The 21905-nt window shown below is 48.4% G+C and overlaps 4 protein-coding genes and 1 long non-coding RNA gene across 13 annotated transcripts in view; 2 read left to right on the top strand and 3 right to left on the bottom strand.

Annotated features, from left to right (window-relative positions):
* Positions 1-1661, bottom strand: part of BRPF3 (bromodomain and PHD finger containing 3) — a 17386-nt gene extending 15725 nt beyond the window's left edge. The window contains exons 1-2 of one of the 2 annotated variants that reach the window (XM_039695883.1): positions 949-1661; positions 767-819 (exon numbers count right to left, since the gene is read on the bottom strand). The gene's annotated coding sequence lies outside the window, so the exon portion shown is untranslated. The remainder of the gene's footprint in view (positions 1-766; positions 820-948) is intronic. The other variant, XM_039695882.1, reaches the window with a different exon arrangement.
* LOC120495922 (serine/arginine repetitive matrix protein 3-like) lies at positions 138-13293 on the top strand. Of its 6 annotated transcripts, none has more exons than XR_005626184.1 (4): positions 569-704; positions 1870-1987; positions 4505-4638; positions 12281-13293. XR_005626184.1 is itself a non-coding variant. In XM_039695896.1 (2 exons), the coding sequence occupies exons 1-2, from the start codon at positions 174-176 to the stop codon at positions 1957-1959; spliced, it is 621 nt and encodes a 206-aa protein (XP_039551830.1). In that variant the 5' UTR covers positions 138-173; the 3' UTR covers positions 1960-3102. The 6 variants fall into 6 exon arrangements, 1 of the variants encoding a protein (XP_039551830.1); XR_005626183.1 differs by having other exon boundaries at positions 12277-13293; XR_005626185.1 differs by lacking the exon at positions 12281-13293 and adding an exon at positions 10567-10695.
* Positions 7693-17949, bottom strand: MAPK13 (mitogen-activated protein kinase 13). Of its 2 annotated transcripts, XM_039695892.1 has the most exons (12): positions 17636-17949; positions 14909-15038; positions 14509-14567; positions 13354-13462; positions 12311-12340; positions 11821-11868; positions 10726-10840; positions 10308-10379; positions 9786-9865; positions 9315-9393; positions 8294-8470; positions 7693-7989 (listed from the first exon to the last, which is right to left on the bottom strand). In XM_039695892.1, exons 1-12 carry the CDS (start codon positions 17752-17754, stop codon positions 7910-7912), a joined length of 1098 nt encoding a protein of 365 aa, XP_039551826.1. In that variant the 5' UTR covers positions 17755-17949; the 3' UTR covers positions 7693-7909. The 2 variants fall into 2 exon arrangements, with proteins under 2 accessions (XP_039551826.1, XP_039551827.1); XM_039695893.1 differs by lacking the exon at positions 7693-7989 and having other exon boundaries at positions 8334-8671.
* LOC120495923 lies at positions 13320-20859 on the top strand. Its single transcript, XR_005626187.1, has 2 exons — positions 13320-14274; positions 17887-20859. It is a non-coding gene; the product is annotated as an uncharacterized LOC120495923 (long non-coding RNA).
* The window catches only part of LOC120495921 (mitogen-activated protein kinase 14), a 23209-nt gene continuing 20571 nt past the window's right edge, over positions 19268-21905 (bottom strand). Inside the window, exon 12 of one of the 2 annotated variants that reach the window (XM_039695894.1) lies at positions 19268-21654. In XM_039695894.1, coding sequence (XP_039551828.1) covers positions 21587-21654 — 68 coding nt within the window. In that variant the 3' untranslated portion in view covers positions 19268-21586. The remainder of the gene's footprint in view (positions 21655-21905) is intronic. The other variant, XM_039695895.1, reaches the window with a different exon arrangement.

Below are 21905 nucleotides of genomic sequence, written 5' to 3'. Positions count from 1 at the left end.
AGCAACAGCCGGGGTGCGCCATGAGCGGTGTCGGGTCTCAGCCGCAGCTGAGGGAACGGCGACATGCCCTCAGCTGCCAGGCACAGGCGGGAGCTCTTCTCAGGAGCTACCCCGCGGGGAACTCCGGTAGCAGCCAGCCACTGAGCCAAGGCACAGCAGGGCCTTGAAAAGAAATGAAGGCGTCCCTTGGAAGGGGCCAGGAGAAGGCGATGAACGGGACGGAGCCACGGCCGGGCCGAGCGCGCGGCCGCCTGTCCCCACAGAGCTCCACAGCCTCCAGAGACAGCGAGCGGGCGGGGCCGCGCAGCGCGAGCGCAGCCGGGCTGCGCGGCCATTGGCTGCCGCCGCCGTCCATCACAGCGCCGCCGCCAATAGCAACGCGAGGCTCCGCGGGGCTAACGGCGGGTGCGCTCGGCCCCGCCTGGGCCAATCGCGTGGGAGAAGGTGGGCGGCGCCCCCGCCGAGCCGCGAAGAAGGGGGGGCCAAGATGGCGGCGATGGGGGGGCTCGGTTGACACGGCGCTGCCTGTTCCCCGTCCCCGGGCGCTCTCCGCCGCTGCCCCCTCCTCAGCGAGGGACCGCGGGCCGCTCTCGCCGCACGGAGACGGAGCAGGGATGCGGGAGAGGCCCGCAGGCTGCGGCGCACCGGCCTCCCCCAGCTCCTTCCCGCCCGCCCGGTCACCTTCCCGCGACCCCGGCGCGGGGGTGTGTGAGGGAGGAGAGACCCCTGAAGGAAGGGTGTCGCGGCCTCCCGCGCAGAGCTTTACCTGGCCGGCTCAGCGCGCCGCTGCCGCGGCTTCTCCACCGTTGCCGCCGCCTCCTTTTGGGGGGAATTTTTGTTTTTGTTTTTCTTTTCCTTTTTTTTTTTTTTCCTTTTCCTTTTTTTTTTTTTTTTTTTTAAATTCTCTCCGCCTCCCCCTCCCCTCCCCCCTGGGGCGGACGGGCTCACCCAGCCGGCGGCGGGAGGGGAGGGCACAAGATGTCGGCTCCGTCCGCTCCGGCTACCGCCGCCTCCTCAGCGCCGCCTGCTCATCGCCGCTGCCGCCGCCGCTGCTCCCGCCGCTGCTCCCGCCGCTGCCGCTCCGGCCCCGGTGCCGCTTCGCCCCCCACCACCCTCACCTCCCCCCCGCTCCCCCCCGGGGCTCCAGCGCCCCCGACGCTCTCGGCGCTGTGGAGGCGGTGTGGGGGGGGAGCAGGGGACACACGCTCAAGATGGAGGCGGCGGTGGCGGCGCGGGCCGGCCGAGCGGCGGGGAGAGGCGGCAGCCAGCGGCCAGGCGGGGGAGGGGGCTCCGCGCTCCGCTCCCCCCGCGGGCAGGCACCGCCCGCCCCTCCCCGGTGCCTTCCCACACCCGGGCCGCGCCGAGCGGGAGGCCCCCGGGGGCGGCGGGAGGGCGGGGGGGTCGCTCCGCGCTGCCCTCATGGCTGAGGCGGGGGTCGCTGCCGCCCGTGCCCCCCTCCGGGGCTGGCGAGGCAGCACCGGGGAGCCGCGGCCTCCCGGAGGCCGGAGCGGGCTGTGCCTGCGCCTCGGCTGCTCCCCACATCATCGCGGGGTTGGGGTTTGGGAGCTCGGGTGCGGGCCCATCCCAGGCTGGTACCTCACAGCCGGGAGCTGTGGGTTTGGGGTTTTTTTGGGGGGTTTTTTTGGTTTTTTTTTTTTTTTTTTTCTTTTTTTTTTTTTTTTTTGGCAAGCTCGTTTGGGGTGTCTTCATTTTGCAGCCCCCTTTTTTTTTTTTTTTTTTGGCAAGCTCGTTTGGGGTGTCTTCATTTTGCAGCCCCCTTTTTTTTTTTTTTTTTTGGTTTTTTGACAAGCTCGTTTGGGGTGTCTTCATTTTGCAGCCCACTTTTTTTTTTTTTTTTTTTTTTTGCAGGAGGCGTGGGGTCCCAGGAAACACCCTGAAGCGTGGTCAAGTGCCAGAGTCCAATTACACTCCCAGAGAACCTTTGCCTGCCACAGTTAGTCTAAACAAGCAACATCAAACAAACCATGTAAATAGCAAGAGCCTGTGTTTATTTTGTAGAGCAATGTTTCGGGTCCAGATGGCCTCTTCACATGGAGAGGTGTGACAGGCTGGAGGGACAAGGAAGAGAGGGACTGAGGGGATTGAACAAGGAAGCAGTTAAGTTAGCAACTGAGATAAGAATTGAGATAGGAATTGCAGAGGCTCCCACACTTACTTTTTATAGAGCATGCCACATACTTGAGCATATGTGTGTTCCACCTCCCACTCTGCGCAGAGTATTGCATAATATCACCATCTGAATTTATAGAATTAACCGTTTTTAGAAGGAAGCAAAGAATGTTGTTTTCCCTCATTTACAGTCCAGCTGGAGATCTTTTGTCTCTTAACGTATGTTAACCATGGAATCTGAGAGCATCTAGTCTGTGACAGTCTGTTTTGCAGAGTACTCAGGTTGGACCAGAGCTTGCTGCAGCTTTAAAAGCAAAAAGAAAAATATGTTCCTTACTGCTGAACAGTCTTTACATACCACCTTTGAAATATATTCTGTGTATATATGGTGTATACTTTTTTATAGGTCTACTACTTACATATCAAAACTTGAAAATAAATAATAAGCTATTCTTGTCTTGCAAAAAAAATAACACTTCAAGGATTTAGAAATAAACTCCCAACACTCTCACTGATTTACAAAGGATCTCACCCTCAAAAGAACTGCTGTGTAACAGTATGGTCCTAACCATGAAGGACCAAACAAACCCTAAAACAACCTACAGCTGCATTTGCTTCCTGGTTAAACAGTAAATAAAGTAATTTCAATAATTGATAAGTGACTTCAAAGGCTGGGTTTGTTCAGCCTGGAAAAGAGAAGCTCTGGGGTGACCTAATTGCAGCCCTTCAGTACCTGAGAGGAGCCTACAGTAAGGATGAGGAGAGACCTTTCCAAGAGCAAGGGGGAATGGTTTCAAATTAAAGGAGGTTTAGACTGAGTAATAGGACAAAAATTCACTGTGGTGCTGGTGAGGCACTGGAACAGGCTGTCCAGGGAAGCTGTGGCTGCCACGTTCCTGGAATTGTTCAAGGCTAGGTTGGATGGAGCTCTGAGTAACCTGCTCAGTGAAAGGTGTCCCACAGCAGGGCACTGCAAACTGATCTCTAGTCCCTTCCAGCCCAGACCCTTCTGTGATTTTCCTTCTTCATTTGGGTATTTTAACTGGGTTTTACTTGAATTTTTTTTACTTTTTTTTTTAATATGACCAACTTCTACAAACATTTTTTTTACCTCCATTTTGAAACTCTATACTCTTAAATTTGCACTGGAATTAGTTTATAATCATATTAGGTTCCCTATTAAGAACAGTGCACAGAGATCAGACATCTCTGATGACTGAGGGCCATGTGTTACAGCATCAAAACAAGTTATTATCAGACATCTCTGATGACTGAGGGCCATGTATTACAGCATCAAAACATCATTTTGTTTTATACCAAAGCTGTGGAACTAACATTTGAAAAATGTTCTGAACTTCTCTCAAATCCCAGAGGCACAGCTTAATTCAATTTCTTTCCTGTCCCAGTTTTTAAAGGGTGCAAGTGCAAAATTAGTTGCTTCAAATGAAAGCAGAAGCCAAGACACCTCAAACAGAGTTGGGCACCTTCATTCATATTACAATTTTCTCCATGTTTATTCAAGCATATAAGACATACCTAGAAAGGGAAGAGAAGTATTGTTTAGAACTGAGAGCTGACCTTTTTCTTTGTTGATTTATTAAGCCTCAAAACTGACTTATGTTTGTATCTCTCTTTGGCTGTTTGTTCTGCTGCTGTTTTCTTCAGAATTGCTGAAATCAGAGCAATTGCTAAACAGGTGCCTTGTGCATTAAAGGTTAAAACCTGATATCTCAAAAGTGATAAGCCTGTATTTTCACTGGAATTTTACTTATCTATTTATAACCCTCTTCAGCCTCACTAACATCAGAGAGGTTACACAAGCACCCAGCACTACCTCATCACTGGTCCTTATTTTTTTAATCTCAATGTCTTCTAATTTTAAAACATTTTTTTTCAGTTGAAATATTCTGAAGGCAGATCTGAAATGATGGTTTATGGCAGGAGAATTTTTATTTTTCCAGCCAAACCTGGCTAAAAGAAGTTAACTCACTTTCATGTAACAGCAAATCAATGAGGGTTGCAAATATCCTAACCCTTCAGTGTTATTTAATGGAGTGCATTCCAACAAAAAAGGAGAGCTGGCTGAATCAGCTGGGAGGCAGCACCAGCTGAACATCACATTAAAAGCTGTGTGCTCAGAAAATGGCCTTGGAGAGAGAAATCAGGCAAAACATCCCCTAAACCTCATTCACCTGGGAACTGTGACATTTTCAGTGTGGATTTGGACTCCATGATCTTAATGACCTTTTCCAAGCTGAATGATTCCATGATAATTACAATTAGTGCAGCCAGTGTCCACCCTTTTGGGGGAAAAGCAAATTAGTAGTGGCTATTCTGGTCTTCATTCAATCTTTCATGTCTTTTTTTCTCTCAGCTGTGGAAAGAAAAACAGCCATAATCACGTTTCCAGCCAACACTCTGCTGACCCATGATACAGGAAAAATGCAGAGGATTAGGAACGCTTTCCCTGGTTGCTCAGGCAACAGCAAGACATGGGAATATGAAAAGGTACCACCATCCTTTGTACAGAATCTCACTACACTTCTCAAATGTGTTTAGAATTTTTTGTTTTTCTTCTTTCCCATTGTCACATACTTAAAACATGAACATTATTTGTTTAGTCTGCAACCTAGAATGTGAAAATGTTAAATATAAAAACAGATAATCTGTCTTTTTCCTACAGGATAAAATAAGTAGTTTTCTAAGAGGCTGTGGAAATTTTCAAAATTGTGCACTGAAAGGTTTCTAGGTGGTATCCAAAACACAGCTACTATTATCTCTCTTTAAAAATCCTCTAATTTTGTGGTATCTCTTAAGAAAATAAAATAATTATTCCTTCATCTGCTTTTTTTTTCCCACTTACATGTGCAAATACCTAACAAATAGGCCCCATAAAGCTGCAACTTCACAGACCTAATTAACTGTCAAAATAAACTTACAGAGAAAGATTGTTTCTGAAGGCTTTATTTTCCAAATTAAAAAAAGATGCTTGGAAATCAGAAATTAATGTAAGAATACAAAGTAAATAGTATTCCAAGTTAGACATCTGTAAGTTATCTGACACAGGCACAAAAATTCCATCCATATATCTGTGTAAATTTATATCATAGAAACTTAATACAAACGGCAAACATATTTTTGGCTGGCCTGATCTATGGAATTTTGGACCACTTAATGGTTGAGGGATTTTTATCACTTGGTTTTGTGTTTTTAAGTATGTAAACTATACTTGTAATGAAAGGAATGTCCATGAATTATGTGTGAGTGTGAGTCATGGACCAGGCACTGCCTGCACCTCTGCGTGAGGTAATTTCTGCTTTGACTCAGTGTCTGTCAGGGTCACACACCCCCTCTCAGTTCTGGTGCTGATTGTGAAGGATTCCAGCCTTGGCCTGAGTCATCACTGGCTCTGTCAAGCAGGTGTTTTTCAAACTCCTTTCAGGACATGTCAATAGGATTTCCCCCCACCTCTCCCTTCTCCTTGCTGTTCATTGAAACACGTCCCCAGATGCCACAGCAGCCCTGGGATGGTTGGTCTGTACAGATACTCTTTCCACTACCAACCTGCTACATTTCCTGCTGTCTATTTTGAGTTCTTGGATGATACATACCACAAAAAACCAAATATGCATACACCTCCAGGGTTCTGGGCTTCCAGAGCACCTGCTCCCCATTTGTTGGGGTATTGGGTAATCCTGTTGCACAGTGTTCTGTCAGTGTATGGGGTTGGTGGTGAATGAATGAAACCAGAGCATGGAGCCCACACAGCAGCTGTTGGGATTGCTCTTGCAATTTCAGAGCATTCAGGGGAAGTGTAAACCTCCCAAGAAACTCAGAAACCCTGAAACTGGGTGTGTATTCAGCAGAAAGACTGATGCTGAAGAGCCTTTATGTGCTGTCCCTAAAACAAGTGAGGCTAATGTTTGCAGAATTCTTCTCACACCTATTTGTATCACATGTCCCCAGTGCCTCTTCATGCTTGTCCTCTGCTCAGACAGACAATTCCCAAAGGGCATTTTAAATTATTCTTTACAACTATCCAAGTCTCTTTTCAACTACCTTCAGACTGCTCAGTATATTCCTTTATCATGAAGATGTTTTGTCCCTCAGCCATCATTATTGAGACAGAAGACTCTTCAGGTCTACCTATCCCCTTCTGAAGGAGGGCAAGATGATAAGAAATACCCTGCATTCCCATTTTGGGGTTCATGAATTCTGTCTGAATCTGGCCTTAACAGATGCCTTTGACTTTGGAGATGACTTTCTGCATAAGAAAACATTGAATTCTCAGGGAATTGAGGACACATCACAACAGTTCTGTGCTCACTGTCCCTACCTAAGAGAAGAGTGGGGCAAAGGCCTCGTACATGACCCAGACAGATAGGAGCCAGGAGAAACCTCATCTTATCATCATGGCCCATCTGTGCAGCTGCAGCAGGCAAACATCAACACCACCCTATCAAAAAGCTGCAGGGTTATCCCCAGTGCTGCATGCCATGAGCTGCAGCAGGGAGGCAGCCAAGCAATGTGACATCACTGTCCAGTTCCCAGTGGAGAAGAGAGATCAGAACATTCTGGAAACGTTGCAGTTTTTCCTTACTTGTGGTCTGTACAGCAAAAATGAACATTGCTTAAGAAAATTAGAGAGTACTGAAAACAACCAACCTGGCTAAACCAAACCAAAACAGCAGCCATAGAAGAGGGGTCAAATATAACTGAGGTCAAATACATTTCTCTAGTCCTGGGGGCTCTGTGCTCTGAGCTCTGATACAGAGAAGGCCCTTGGCTCTTGGCACATATCCCTTGGGATGGACTTTGGAATGACTGCCTGAGCTTACCTGATCTCCCTAGGGAAGGTGTTGCAGTCCAAAGGTGTTATCACAACGAGCACCTGTGCCTGCACTATCAAGTGACTGTATTGATAAGCTGTGGATCTGCAGATACTCCAGTTTCAGCACAGGCTGGAAACTGTGCTGCAGATCCATATTCAAAGTCACTTGTGCAGCTGCTTGGGACTCCCAGTCTGTCACTGTGGGAAGTGGCCTCAAATTCCCAGGCTGTGTTTGCTGCCTGCAGTGAGGAGGAGACAGCACTGATCAAATCCCAGGGAATTAAATAAGCAGGGGAAAAACAAAACAAAACAAAAAACAAAAAAAAGAGGCAGTGGCTCTTTGGAGGGGAAGCAGCTGTGCAGAATTGTGAGTGTAAGATGAGAGGATGAGTTTGTAGCTGCTCTGAACACAGGCTGATCCCTTGGTGCCCTGGAGCTGACACTGTCCCACAGCCTTGCTCTGCTGGTGCTCTGTGACTGCTCGGGGAAGCAGCACACAGCCAGAGTGAGATTGGCTAAGGTCTTGTTATGCTGAAATTCAGTATTTCTGATCTTTTGCTTAGGACTCACTTCCTAGGCAATTTTACCATTTTCTTTACCTCATCCATAATTAATGTACTAAATTCTGTGCTTGAAAAGACTAATGAGAAAGAGTGAAACCCCTCCTCTCTCAAGTGGACAAATACAGGGGGGAAAAAAAAAGGAAACACCAGGTAAAATTCTCTCACTTAAAGTTTCAACAAGAATATATTTGTCTTTATGTTGAAAACTGTCTGGAGTGCTTCCCCTTTAGAAGAACAAAGTCCAATGCCCACAGCACTGTGTCATCCTTGTGCTGGCACACAGAGAGAGGTCCCACGGGGCAGAAGTTGGCCAGCAGCAAGGCAGTGTGGAATGAATCTGATGTCACCAGGGAGAACTGAGTCCCAGGCACAGCTGCACCCATGGCTATAACGACATCCCACTTCTCTTCTTTGAATCCTTCCGTGCAATGGGACTGAAGGTCAAGATCTCCTTGTAAATGTGCTCTTGAAAAACAGAACAAAATAACCATTAATGTGTGATTTTAGAGGAAACAAATAAAAGCTGGAGTGTTGGATGTGCAGAAAAAGGCACTCAGTGGCAGCTGAAAGAGGCAAAGGAAGAGAGACAAAAAAGTCTGCCTGAAGAGTTGGAGGGATCTTTGCTGAATGGATAAAAACCAGAGATCTGTGCACCACCACTGAGGCATCAGCAGGCAAACACAGCTTCACTCAGCATCTGTACAGGAAAGAAAGAGGGGTAGGAGAGTCCCACACTAGACAGGAACCTCAAAGAAAATCAACTTCTTACTTTTCCACTCCTCTATGGAAAGCTTTTCATGTTCCAGAGAATCATCATAGGAGTGCTGTGCCTCTGTCTCCTCCTCAATATCCCGGAACTGCTCGAAGTAGGGGTGAGCCAAGGCCTCTGTTGCTGTAAGGCGCTTTTCCACATCCAGCTGCAGCATCTTGTCAAGCAGGTCCACAGCTGTGCAGGAAGGGAGCAGGGCTGGGAAGGTGCAGGGGAGCACAGGCAGCCCGTGCATGAACCCTGCAGCTGTGGCACTGGTATTTCCAGTGTTTCATCTCCAGACCTGACCAGGAGAATCCTCAGCCTGGCCAAGGCAGCAAGGAGCTCCCATCAGTGGAGATGCAAAGTCTGCCCAACAACAGCCTCAGGGAGCTCTTACTAACAGAAGTTAAATTGTGCAGAAATAACAAATTAGACCTGAATAAGCCTTGCTGCACAGATTGGGCTGCAGAAACATGAGAAGCAAACCAGTAACCTCAAGATATTTTTCAGTTTTAATAATTTTCTTTCATTCAGAGCCCTGCATCTCAAAGGAGTCTTAACATGGGTAATCTGCATAGAAACCTATATATCCCTGGTAGAGAGGAGGGCAGGAAACTCAGATCAGCCCCATTCCCAATTGGTTTTGACATTTTAAGACTTTCTTCCATTCTGTTTCTAGAAGAGTTTTGCTTGCTCTCACCTCTAACCTTCCTGGGAAGAGAGCTCTTTCTAAGAGATTATTTTTTACCCTGAAAATTTCACATCAGTTGTCTGTTAAATATTGCTAGATCCAGGTTCTACACTGTACTTAAAAATAACAATATTTTTTAAAAAGTAGTAAATGGCCAAGAGCAGCAGAACATCACCACTGTAATGCAAATAAAAGATAATTCTGCTTTTAACTGATGCATTTTCCCTGAGGAAGGGCCAAACTGCAAGGGAAAAAAGTACCAAGAAATTATGAGGAGGAGAAATAAAGTTGGGGCTGTGGCAGTCAGCCTGCTGTGAAAACTCATGAGAAATGCTGGAGGTTACTTACCCTGAGGATTTGCTTTAGGGAAAAGCACAGACAAATCCTTCTTGGGGATTTTAGGAAGGGACTTGATATAACTCTTTGCCTGAAAGAGCAAGGAAAACACAGTTACTGCACATGGACAGGTGAAATACAGCTCTCAGTCTCAGCAAGTGGAGAGAAGAGCAAAGCATTCCAGATGTCCCATTTCAGCAGTTTACAAGGAACTTTTTTATCAGTGAAGACAGAGAAATACTTCTGTTTTAAGAGTCCAGCAGGAGAACAAAGATTGGTTTGCTGGGGCATCAGGCACCTCACATGGGAGTCCCTACCAAACACAGCCATTCCCAAGGCAGCACCAGGTCCATCAGCTGTGCCACCAGCACAGAGAAATGCCTTCCTTGCTTGGGAAAAATGGCATTTCCTTGCTGCTGTAGAGGCAGCACTTCTCCCATGCCAAGCACAAGTCAGGACCCAAACCCACAGGAGCTTCCTTACCGCTTTGTCCTCCAGCTTCTCCAAGAAGTCCTCTCCTGGATGCCCTGTTACCTTCAGGATCTGGGTCAGTTGATCCAGGTCTGGCAAGCTGTGTTAAAGATCACCCTTTGAGGAGCAAAGCCCCAGCCCATCTCAGCCTGTGAGAGTACAATTAGCTCATGACACAAACCCACCATAGTCACACCAGCAGAGACTCATTACACTGGCAAAAAGAGCTCCAAGCCTTTCCTGGAATGGCATTTCCATCAACAGATCATTTTTCTGGCACAGCTATGCCAGAACACACATCCATGGGCCTGGAAGGATGTGCAAAGCTTTGGGAATGGAGCTATGGCCACACAATTTTGAACAGCTGATGAAGAACCACCCCACCACAGAGGTGCATTTCTGGTCCTTGTGATTATGTCCTGATAAACCAGTCTGACACCTCTTTTTCTCAGTAGCCTCATTCATAAAAAACCCTTCCGCACACACTAAGAATTTTTACTCTGCTGATGCAAAAGGCTTAGCTTGAAAGGATACAGTCTTTTCCTTTAAAGAGTGTTTTCCCAGTCAGCATTTCTGCCATGATACAGCCAATAGACCAGATATCCACTGTTCAGAGAGAAAAAAGAGAGAGGGGGAAAAAGGAAGGGAAAAAAAAATTAGAAAGGCAGCAGTGGTTGCTGGGGCTGTCACTTTTGCTGTTGCTTGCACTAAGCACTGATTTAAATTTCACTCCCACCCTCTTCTGTTCTTTCTATGCTGCTAAAATCTCTGCTTTCATAATTCCTGCAAGCAGCAGCTCTGGGAGTTGTGCAACACCTCTGGGACCTGCTCTGCTCCAGGGAACACTGATGAAAACGAGGAAAAAAACAACTGGACAATTCAGTGAGATTTGAGCCAGCAGGATCCCCCAGCTCACCAGCAGGGAGTCCCAGGCTGGGGCAGGGCTGCTCACCTGTCTGGTTGTAGTGCATCCAGTTGAGGATGACCTCTGGGGCTCTGTACCACCGTGTGACCACGTAGCCAGTCATCTCTGCATCAGCCTGCCTGGCCAGGCCAAAATCCAAGATCTGCAGTGCCAAAGGAAGAATGAGGGAAATGGAGGGCAGGAGAGAAAAGAGAAATCCTATGGGCAAGTGAGACTCTGCTTCTAAGGGGAAATGGAGTAGCTCCAATCAGACAATAACAAAGCTCCAACTACACCACAGGCACCCATGGGATGGCTCAAAGAATTTATGTATCTTAATTCCACTGTAAATTGCAAGCCAGCTGCAAACCCTGTTGTCATGAGAGGTCCCTGCTGAAAGGATCAGTGCTTTGTGCTCCCTGGAAGGTCACTGCCTTTCTTGAAGCTTAAGTTTTGAGTCAATGTGCTTTATTGGAGTTGGTCTGTGAGCTGGTGGTGAAGGCGTGCTCCCAGGTCACCACAACTCACCCTTTCCTATAAGAACACCTTGCAGGTGACACAGCATGGCCTCTCCCTCAATGCTGAAGATGAACAAGCTTGACCCAACCTTTATGGGCAGCAGAGCCACTCCCTGAAATATACATTACAGAAAATGCATGCTAGAGCACCCCACCAGCCAGCAGCAGGCAAACCCTTCAGAGCAACCCTGAAAATCTCTGGAATAACAACCACAAGGTCCATGAGAACCAAAGGAACCCTTCAGAGCAACCCTGAAAATGACTTTGTCTGGAATAACAACCACAAGGTCCATGAGAACCAAAGGGCACCTGCAGCTGAATGCAGTTCCCCTTCAGGGATCATTCACCTCTGCAAGTATTGCTCAGCAGTGCTGAATTTCTCTAGGAAGTCATTACACACTGCCATCCACGAGGATTACAGTGGCAGAAGGCTCATTTGAGGTCTTGTGTCCTGATTCAGCAAGTGACATCAGCAGGGGAGCATTTCCCACTGCTGCAGCCCAAGGAACACAACGCCTGGAATGGAGGCTCGGGAGGAAAGAGGAAACATGACAGTGCCAGTTTCCTGCTGCCAGAGCACTTCCCCCACGAGCTGATGTGCTGCAAATGCTGCTTTGCCACCTACCTTCAGCTGGCAGTCTTCATTCACAGCCAGGTTACTTGGCTTCAGGTCCTACAACAGACAGGAGCAGAAAAATTGGATGTTTCAAGCTGTAATACATCAACAAAATTCTCAGTTGAACCTCTGCTTGTTTTTGATGGGGTCCTATAACACCCCAGGTTCAGCATCAATTCAGCAAATGACTGAATAAACACCATGCCTGCTGTACTGTACAGTATTAGGTTACTATTTGATTATTTTCTGGAACAGTTTTAATTCAAAAAGCATCATAAAATGCTTCTAAGCTCATCAGAAAATACAGTATTTTCTCAAAATCCTGCAAAAATTAACAATTCCAAACATATATAGGGTGTAGGATGGAAAAGAGAGCAGACAGGATGGAAAATTAGAGCAGACAATGCTATTAGTGAAATGATGGTTAGGAATTTATTAACTTTATGACTATGCTGTGTTTCTCAGACAGAAATCAGAATAAGAGCACACATGAACTTACCCTGTGGACGATGCCAGCTGAGTGAATATACTGCAATAAAAAGAGGAGCCACAATGTGATCACCAGCAGACAAAATTCTCTGTTATCCAGCAGAGAAACAAGAACTACAAACAAGAACTTGCTGAGAACAAACCTCTGCAGCCTTCCACAGGTCCCTGGTCCCTAGGGCAGCAGTTTGAAAAGAAATTTCTGCCCCAAATTACTGACAGTATTTAGAGTGCTGTTGCCAGTCTAAAGAAGATGCACAGAGCAGAAGAGGAGGGATGAAGCTCCTCAGAGCAAGTAAAACAGCTTCAAACTATCAAAGTCATCAGGGTTACAGCAGATGACATGAGAACATGGTTGTTTTGGGTGTTCAAAAAAATAATCTCGGCCCAAAAACATAAAATTGCAAAACTGACTTCAGGGTTTTTAGCATACCAGTCAAACCTTCTGTGTGTTCTTCCCCCCTTATTTAAGCTCAAGGTAGCAGTGACCTGGGGAGAGGTGTGAGTGAGGTGAACCCACTGATGCCTGCAAGCCACGGCTGTGACTCCAGGTGAAGGGTGTCAGAGGACAGCTGCAAAGCTCTGTCTCTACATCCCAGAGTTTGCAGGGATTGCTTTCAGCTCCCTCAAAGTTAGAGAAACATATTCCTTCCTTATGGTGCTGAACAGAAAATCATTCCCTCTGTCCTCTCCCCCGAGAGCCTCTGGCAGGTTCAGAGGGGCTCCTGCTCCTGCCAGTGTCCCCCTCTCTGTGCAGAGTTCTGCTGAGGGTTTGGGCAAGGCAGAGACAGAAACAAGTGCTGCCATGGAAAAACCATCCCAGGGCCTGTGGCTGCTGATTGCTGTGATACCCACCTGACTGATGAAAGCAAACACTCATTTTATTGATGTGTGCTGGACCAGGAATGGTTCAACAGCCACTGCCTGTTCTGGGGGGATGCCATGAACTCCCCACATCCTCCTGTACAGTACTGGAGGGGAGTTCAGTTAGGGTCAACCCAGAGGTGACACGCCGAGGAGACACAGGGAGTCACTAACTCCTCCAGACCCACCTACCTTCAGCCCTTTCAGCATTTGGTAGACCAGGTACTGGATCTTTTCATCACTGAATTCATGTCCCATGATCTTTTGTAAATCTGTCCGCATGTATGGCATCACCAGGTAGCTAAAAGGCAGTAAGACAAGGCCCTGAGCCTGGAAGAAAAATGCAGGGGACCAGACTAGCCTTGTTCTCACTTGGTTTGGTGTTTCTGGCTGTGTAACTCACTGTGAGGAGGATGAGTTGTTGTGACAGTGTTCCTGGCTAACCAGCTCATCCTGCAGAGAAGTTGGAATTTCAACCTGTTCTGAAAATTGTTCTTTCTCCTCCTCTGAAATCAGATATCTGATGTCAAGTAAGAACAAGGATCTTCAGATCCTGAGTTAGTTTAGATTTCAAGTGAAGTTCAGTGTTGGGCAGCTTTTCACCATCCAGGAGCTGAAACATCTCACACAGCAAAGCAGCTGCACTGGCTCCCAAATTTGTCATTGCAATGTTCTCCAGCCCTGCCTCAGAAGACAACATCCAGCTTCCTTCAGTACCTGCCTGCTGAGGCTGCTAATTAACTGATGGTCTTCCTGCAGGAACTGCTCTGAGACCCTTCAATGCTCTTCCTGCAGGCTGCTAACACTCAGCATCAGCCAAACCCCAAACCCAGGCACACACTGCTCATCTGCAGTGATGGGGAAGGAAAAAGGACTTGTCCAACGTGGCCATGAACGTGGAGGGAAAATGCCAAAAAAAATCATTGAGAAGAGCCAGAATTAAGAGGAAAAGAGGGACAGATCTTTCAAATTCTGAGCTTAATTGTCCTGAGGCCTGATGAACAATACTTTTCCTGTTCTGAGTGCAGCCCCTCAGCTCAGCAGTCACACAGTGCTGGCATGGATCACCCTGGTGTGATGCACCATGGAATGCAACACATCCTCACTGCACAGGTTGGTCTGTGCCTGCTCTGGTGGCCCAGCTGGGAGCAGGGCTGGGATCTGCTGACGTGGTCTGGGTGTGTCAGCCATGGCAGCTGAGGTGTGCTCTTGGTTCTCTGTGTTATCTGGGGATGCCTGGGTTCTAGTCTGGTCCCTTTGCACCCCAACCCTCTCTGTTGTGCTGCTGCTAAGACTCAGCTGTCTTGGAAAATAAAGTCTACAGAGAGCAAAGAACTCCAGACTTACAAGTCCTGGAACCCCTGGTAGGAGGCAGTGGAGGTGAAGACATCAAGCAGCCCAATGACCTGAGGAAGGAGAGAAGCCCACATTTAAATCTGGAAAGAATTTGCTGTGCTCATTGCACTGATCAGCTCTCCACTGGCACATGCACGTGGGTGAACACAGTAAATTCCACCTGAGGAAGCCAGGGACTCCTCAGTGATGCTGCATAAATGTTTTCCCTCTTACTAACACCTGGGCTCACCCATTACACACCTGCTCCATCCTGGGCACAGCAAACAGGTCACAGGTAATCCCTGAGACAGCCTGCACATACCAAATGTCAATTAAAACACGGGTGATGCCACCAAAAGGTGGCAAGGAAACACCCCCCGTGTCAGCAGGAAGAGGAGAAATGAGCACTCACATTCTCGTGCTGCATGTGCTTCAACAGCATCAGCTCTCTGTAGGCTCTCTTGGCAAAGATCTCTGACTGGAAGGGGCGACACAGCTTCTTGATGGCCACTTTCTCCCCTGTCTTCTTGTCTATGGCTGAGCTGCAGCAGGCAAATAAAAAACCATCCTGATGTCAGTGGAATGTTTGAACAGAGTCTGCAACCCCAGAGGTTCCTAGAGAAGAGCTGGCTCCTGTGCTTGCAGCACAGCAGAGGAAGGTCCTTTGAGGAGCTCAGTGGAGCCCTGTGTGGCTTTGGGCAGCCTGAGCTCTTTGGGGGATGAGGTGGGACACCAAGAAAAGCACAAGTGGCTCATCTTTATTCCCTTCAACCTGCAGAAATGAGCTGGAGATAACAGAGCTAAGAGATAGGGGAAACACAAGTGGTTAAAGGTCAGAATTAGTTCTAACTCTGCCTTCTCCCTCCTTAATGCATGGAGATAAGGGAAAAAAGATATTGTAATTTCTGCTTTGCCATCTGCTTGGAGGTTGTTGTGTTTCAGGGCAGACCAGCTGCCTTCACTGTACTCTGGAGCAAAGACTGGATGTCACATGTTGAAAATGCTGCTGCAATTAATCCTGCTGTGCTCAGAATCCTTGATTACATATTCACTTCTGTGTAAGAGCAGGTCTGGCTGAAAATGAGACTTCTCTGGAGCTGATGAAAACCTGGTGCAGCAGCCATTGCTGCAGGCATTATTATGCTGTGTTATTCCAGCTGTTTGCAGCTGGGCACAGCATTCCTGTGACAGCTCCTCTCCCTCTGGAGGCTCCTTGCTCAGATTTCCAGGAGGGAAGGGAGGTCCTCAGACAGACAGCTGGAACTCAGGGTTCTCAGTGGTGATTTCCAGGGGTGTCTCAGCCCCTCCTTGACCCCTCCCAAGAGGCAAACAGATGAAAAAAAAAAAAGGATTTTCCTGCCAAATCCCACTGTTCCCTCTGCTTTGGAAATCCCTGTCCCATCTCCCACAGGAACAGAAGAGCTGTAAATCATCACATTCAATGCCATGGCTTCCAGCTGCACCCTCCAGCCCTGCACTGACAAATATCCAGTCAGGAGAAGCACAGAAGTGCAGGAACACAAGGCAGCTGGAGTGCTGAAGATGCTGCAGGGTGTCCTAGGAGGACTCTCAGTGAGGTTTTGTCTCCGTTCCAGGACTTCAGCAGAGGGGACAGCACTGTGTAAAATTTTTGGAAGAGCCAGGAAAATAAGAGGAAGGGACTCAGACCTTGGCTGGCAGAGATTGGCAGGAGCAGCATTGGAGGGGTCAGAAGATCCTTGTTTCACAGTCACACTCAGCTGGAAGCCAAATCTCTACAGATTTTGGCAAATTAATAAGGGCAGAAGCAAGCCCTTGCTGTTTCTCCTGAGTTACTTTCTCAGCTGCTCAAGAAGGTGTAAAAGCCGCTGCTGCAAAACGCTGCAATAGGAAATTTTCCCAGCAATTCCCAGCAGAGGACAGCAAATCCTAGCTCCACATTTCTGCCTCAGCTTTGTACAGGACTCAGCCCCGAGCTCTCCCTGCTGAGCTCTGTCCATTCAAAACGACCACGCAGCCCCGGCTGCTTCAGCCTCCCTTGAGAGCTCCAGAGCAGCCGAGAGTTTTACAGGGACCAGTAAAGGTTTCTTTTGATGTTTGTATTTTTCGGCTGGGCAAGGAAACTTGAAAAGATTTCTCTCTTCCTTTTTTTTTTTTTTTTCCCTGTCTTTATTTTTCTTCCTGATTTTCTCTGTGATAAAAATCAGAGAACACTGTACAAATATAAATTAAAAGTCAAGTCTAATCCTGCCTGATTTTGCAGGACTTACTTAAGAATTTAAGAGGCATAAACACATCTGGGCAGCCAGTGAGTGCCTCTCTGGAAAAGGACAAAACCTGGACGCCAGGGTTTCAGGATTAGTGCCAGTGGCAGACTTTGCCCAACACCTATGAAAACGGACACACCTTTTTTTTTTTTTTTCATTTATTTTTAGCTCAGCATGTTATGAAATAAGGGCTCTGTTCAGATGCTATCAATGGGCTGTTTCACATTTAACCTCTCAGGGCTGCCCATCTCTGGTGTGTCAGTGCCAAGCCAGCAGCGTCTGCCTTGTGCTCGCTCTTGCTTCAGGCACCTTTGCCTGGCTGAGCAATGAACAGCAGCTCCTGCTGCTCTCTTGTAGGCTGGGATTTATCATCAGCCATGAGGAAATCTGTCTGTTACTGATCCTGGTTTGCAGTAATTTCTACCCAATTTATGATTCCAGACTGGAAGCTGTATCAGGGTGGGGGTCGGAAGCTGTATCAGGGTATTGTCCAGCTGCTTCATCTGCCCGGGGCTGAGCAGCAAGGACACCCTGCTCCAGCTCCCACCTCTGCAGTCACCCACAAATCTCTTTCCAGGGATTCCCCCGCCTCTGTCTGTGCTAGCAGACAGGAACTTCAACTCAAGCTGGAGTCCAGAGCAGCTCAAAATCGGCCTGACCCCAGTGCACTTCAACTCAAGCTGGAGTCCAGAGCAGCCCAAAATCGGCCTGACCCCAGTGCCGAGGTGACGCTCGGCTTCCCCGCCACCCCTGCCCTGCCCATGTTCTTCAGCAGGAGCCATCCTGTCCCCATCACACATGCAAATGTCCTTCCTCAATAATGGAGGGGTTCTGCCAAGCGCCTCCTCGCTCCCCCCGGCACGGAACCCCCGCCCGGGCAGGACCCCACTCACCAGACGGAGCCGTAGGCCCCGGAGCCCAGCGGGTGCAGGGATGTGTATCTCCTGGGCAGCTCCCAGAGCGTGCTGTTCACCTCCTGTCTGTAGAAGCCTCTTCTCCTTGCGATGTTCATCGCCCGGCGGGTGCGGGACAGCCACCCCCCCAGAGTAGTGGAGTACGGGAGGGCTTCTGGGGCGAGAGCGGGGCAGGGAGGCTTCCTGCGCTGCTGGAAAACGCTCTAGCGACTTTCCTGCTCTGTTTTCAGCTGGTGCGAGCGTGAAGGGACATGTCTTTGGGCCCTCCTCCCTCCGCCTCCACATTGGCAGAGGTGAGGCATCAGGTTTCCTGACACGCCTCGGTGCCGGGCAGGTGCCTCTGGCTCGGCGGCAGCAGGACGGGAGCAGCCGGCCCGGCTCGGCACGCCTCCGCCAGCCCTGTCACCCGCAGCTCCCGCTCCGCTGCTCCATCAGCCCGGAAGCATCCTCACGAGAGCTCGTGAAACCCTCCTCCAAACGAGGGGATGAGTAAGGACTCGCCGAGCCGGGGAATCCGAACGACAAGCCACAGACAGCAGGGACATCCTCTCGAAGGCGATGGACAGCTCGTGACAAAGTCACATCGATGGCCATTTTCTCCTGAGCCCGGCTTGCCAGCAGCGTGGGGAGGTGCTGACAGCAGGCTGAGGTTCTCCAGGGTTCCAGGAGCAGCTCTGGGATGGGAACAGCCCCACGCTTTGTGCCCCAGGCTTTGCTGGGTGCGGTCTCGTCTCCTGCAGCAGCTCTCGGCCCTTCCTGGCTCTTCTCGGACAAAACAAAGCCCGTGGTCACCGCCGTGGCTGTGACCGACCAGCCCAGCACCCCCAGCCCACGAGGAGCACTCCTGGGAAGCAGAAAGCACCTCAGAATTCACCCCAGCACGGGCAGGCTCAGGCGGGGCTCCCACACAGGAGGTGCATCCTCCCCACTCCCCAGAGGAAGTGACTAAGCCGAGCCTTACCAAGCCAGCCCAGCTGCTTGCAGTGTTCTACCCCAGCAGCCCTCCAACCCTGCCCAGAGCCTCTGCTCCTTCCACACAGGGCCCTGCAAAGGTGTCCCTACAGCAAAAGAACAACAAGGGGGTGGGGGAAATTCCCTTTATGTGCAACCACTGCATTGGCCCTTACGCTCTTGGAGCAGCCCAGCAGAGCCTGCTGTGCACAAACACAAACAGGGGCAAGGCACCAGGGCACAATCTGTGTAATCCACAGCTTGGCTGGGTCTATAAATACACCTGTGAGCAAGAGGTGTCACAGCAAAAGCTCCTGGTCCTTAAGCAAACGTGTAACTGCTGGGTTATTTGATGAGCACAGCCCTTGCTCAGCTGCTGCTGCACACACAGGCACTCAGCACCCAATTAGGGAGTCCTGGATAGCTGGGGCAGGTCAGGCTCTACTGAGATGAGTTAACTCCAGTGACCAAATCAAACAGGAAACTTTAGAATGGGGGGAAAACAGACAAGAAGCCCCACAGCAGCAGAGTCAGCCTCCAGCCACCTTGTCCCTCCCAGCCCTCACACCCAGGATCCCCCAGAGCACAGCAGAGAAATCCACACCATGCTAAAACCCAACACTTCCCAGTGCAAGAGCTTTCCAAGTACCAGCAGTGCAGTAAATCTGAAAAATAGATTTTATTTTTAACCAGTGGTATTGTGACATCTTATCTGGCATTACCAATTACAGCAAAATCCATGGATAGGAACAAAATAGCAGATCTCTGCTTCTGGGTGCAGCACGGTGCCCAGCAGCCGAGCACAGCAGCACTGGCAGCAGGGAGTTTGTGCCCCAGGGCTCCCTCAGAGGACAGACTCCAATGAACCATTCCCACTCACACACACAGACACACCCACACACACGACACCGAGAGCTTTTAAAAATCTTTAGCAATATTTCCGCATGAAATCACACTGTAGCATCTACACAGAGAATGGCTGATAAAAATAATCTTGCTGTAGGTTTACATAGTGTATCTACATTTTTATTTGAATACCCAGACTGCTGGCCCAGCAGAAAAGGGAGGTTTTTTGTCTTGATTTTGTTGGGCTGTGGAGAGTTTTATCCTAGAGCACAACAGAGCTGCTCTCTGCATCTCAGCCCAGACCTTTCTTGAACTCTTGGCCTGAAGAGACTGCTGGGAAGTCACCCAGGAAGAATCAATGGCTTTGTCATCCACGTCCCATCCCTTTGTGCTGCCTCTTCAAACATGGGGCAAAACCACTACAAAAACACTCTCTGCCCCACAGGTAACAGGAATACAAAATACTGCAAAAGCCTTTCTCCTCACATACACGGGTACATTGCCCACACAGGATGCCTGCAACAAGTTAAAAAGTCTAAAAATGTTTCCTCCAGAAGCCCTAAAATTGGGCTCCTGAGATCCCCAGCTAGAGATGGAGCACACAACCATGCTGAGAAACCTCCCTCCTGCCAGCCTCTCACTCTGGGCACTTCACTCATGCAGAGTCCTGGAAAATACAAAATATTTGAACCATGTTTGTTTCAAACATACTCCCTTCTCATGTTTCCTCGGGCAGAGATCAACCTGCTAAGAAATATCCAAGAAGCTCTTATGTGAGAGGATAAAAAAACTTCTAGTAAATGTTAGTTTTATGTATATAAATATTTGTATTTATAGATATAGACAGTGAAAGGGTGATTGTGTGTTTATGCATGCTTATTTCTTTGCTTTGGGTTCCAATACTTCTAAAAAAAAATCTTTTCAGGAAATAACTTAAGTTCTGGCACAAGATACTATAGTCATTTCTTTAAAGAATGTTTTTTACACTTGATCTCACAAGAAACCTTTCCACCCAAGCTCTCCTCCTCTGCAGAGAGGTCAGAACAAAGAAAAAGGTGCATGTTTCTGTTGTTGGACACAACTCCCCTCCCTTGTTGAAGCCTCCAGGATGGCAGGGATTTCACAAGGAGCTGCAGCACAGGAGGAAGGGTGCTGTGATTTTATGGCACTGCCTGAGGTACTCAGCAAACATTTCACTGATTGAACTGCCCCCAGTGCCATCCCCAAAAAGTAAGGACAAAAATCAAGCAGCTCTACATGCACATACAGCTACAACATGCAAAAACACACCACCTTGTAGGGAACAGAATACACAAACGTGTGGCTAGCAAGGATTTCCCCAACCTCTGGCTCCTGGGAGACAATGCTGAGAAGCCTCAGAACAAGAGGAGGAGGAAAGTGAGAAACACAGGAATACCCAATCCAGGGGTTGAAGTTGTTGCCTCAGAGTTCCTTCCCAATCCCATTGAGTTCATGCCTTGCTGCCTGGGAGCCTTCACTCAAGAACAGTGGGTCAGAGTTCCACCCCAGACTTCCCTTCCCCTCTCTCCCCATTTATTTAAGGCACAAACATATTTACAGTTTCAAACAACATCTGTTCATGTTCCAAGAATCAGACACCAGGAGGCCTCTACACTCTGCTGTACCAGGAAGATCTGGATGTCAATCACACGCCTGGCACTGAACAAGGACATCCCTCAACCCCACCTTCAGTCCTGAAGAAAACAGAGGACTCTCTAAGCCTACAAACCAACTTTCATTCTTTTTGAGGTTACTCAGTTGTAGGAGAATTGATAAATGGCAATGATTGCAACCAAACTGTCACTGTCACCTTCCTCACCTCACCCCAGCAGTGCAGACTGGTGGTGCACTGTTACTCTGGAAGAACTAAGTGCAGTCAGAACAGGTCTCCAGAGGCTTGCCCCAGGCTGTACACAGAATACAAGAGCATGCAGCATGTTTACATAGACTCAGCTTCCTTCCCTCCCCCCTCCCTCCCCAGTTCAACACACACAAAACCCCTCCACTAAGGAGAATATTGTTGTGATGAGGCACTTGAACGATAATTGGAGAGTCCCTATGAAAAGGCCTTCCCTTCACAGTGAAGTGGGACAAACAGAAGAGAGCAGTTTCTCAGGACTCCATCTCCTCCTGGTCAAGCGGGGGTGGCACAAAGCTGATTACTTCATCATAAGTCAGGCCTGGGGGGAGAAGAGGGACAGAAGTTCAGCAGCAGGACTATGACAGCACTACCAGACACACCTTCATGCAAGAAAACCTGCAACAATCAAGTGTTCTAACAGTATTTTAAACAAAAAGTACTGTTTAATTAAGACAAAGAAGAAAAGAATGGTTACACTGCTCTCAGAGACCAACATACACAATAAAAGATACTTCCAGAGCATTGAGATGTAAGTCTGAAAACAAGGATATGTTTGTGTGCTCCTAGTAG

Source organism: Passer montanus, unplaced genomic scaffold (genome assembly GCF_014805655.1).
Source record: "Passer montanus isolate IOZ18808 unplaced genomic scaffold, ASM1480565v1 scaffold93, whole genome shotgun sequence".
Taxonomy (NCBI): domain Eukaryota; kingdom Metazoa; phylum Chordata; class Aves; order Passeriformes; family Passeridae; genus Passer; species Passer montanus.
Note: the sequence above shows the minus strand (reverse complement) of the source record. Positions and strands in the feature narration are given on the sequence as shown.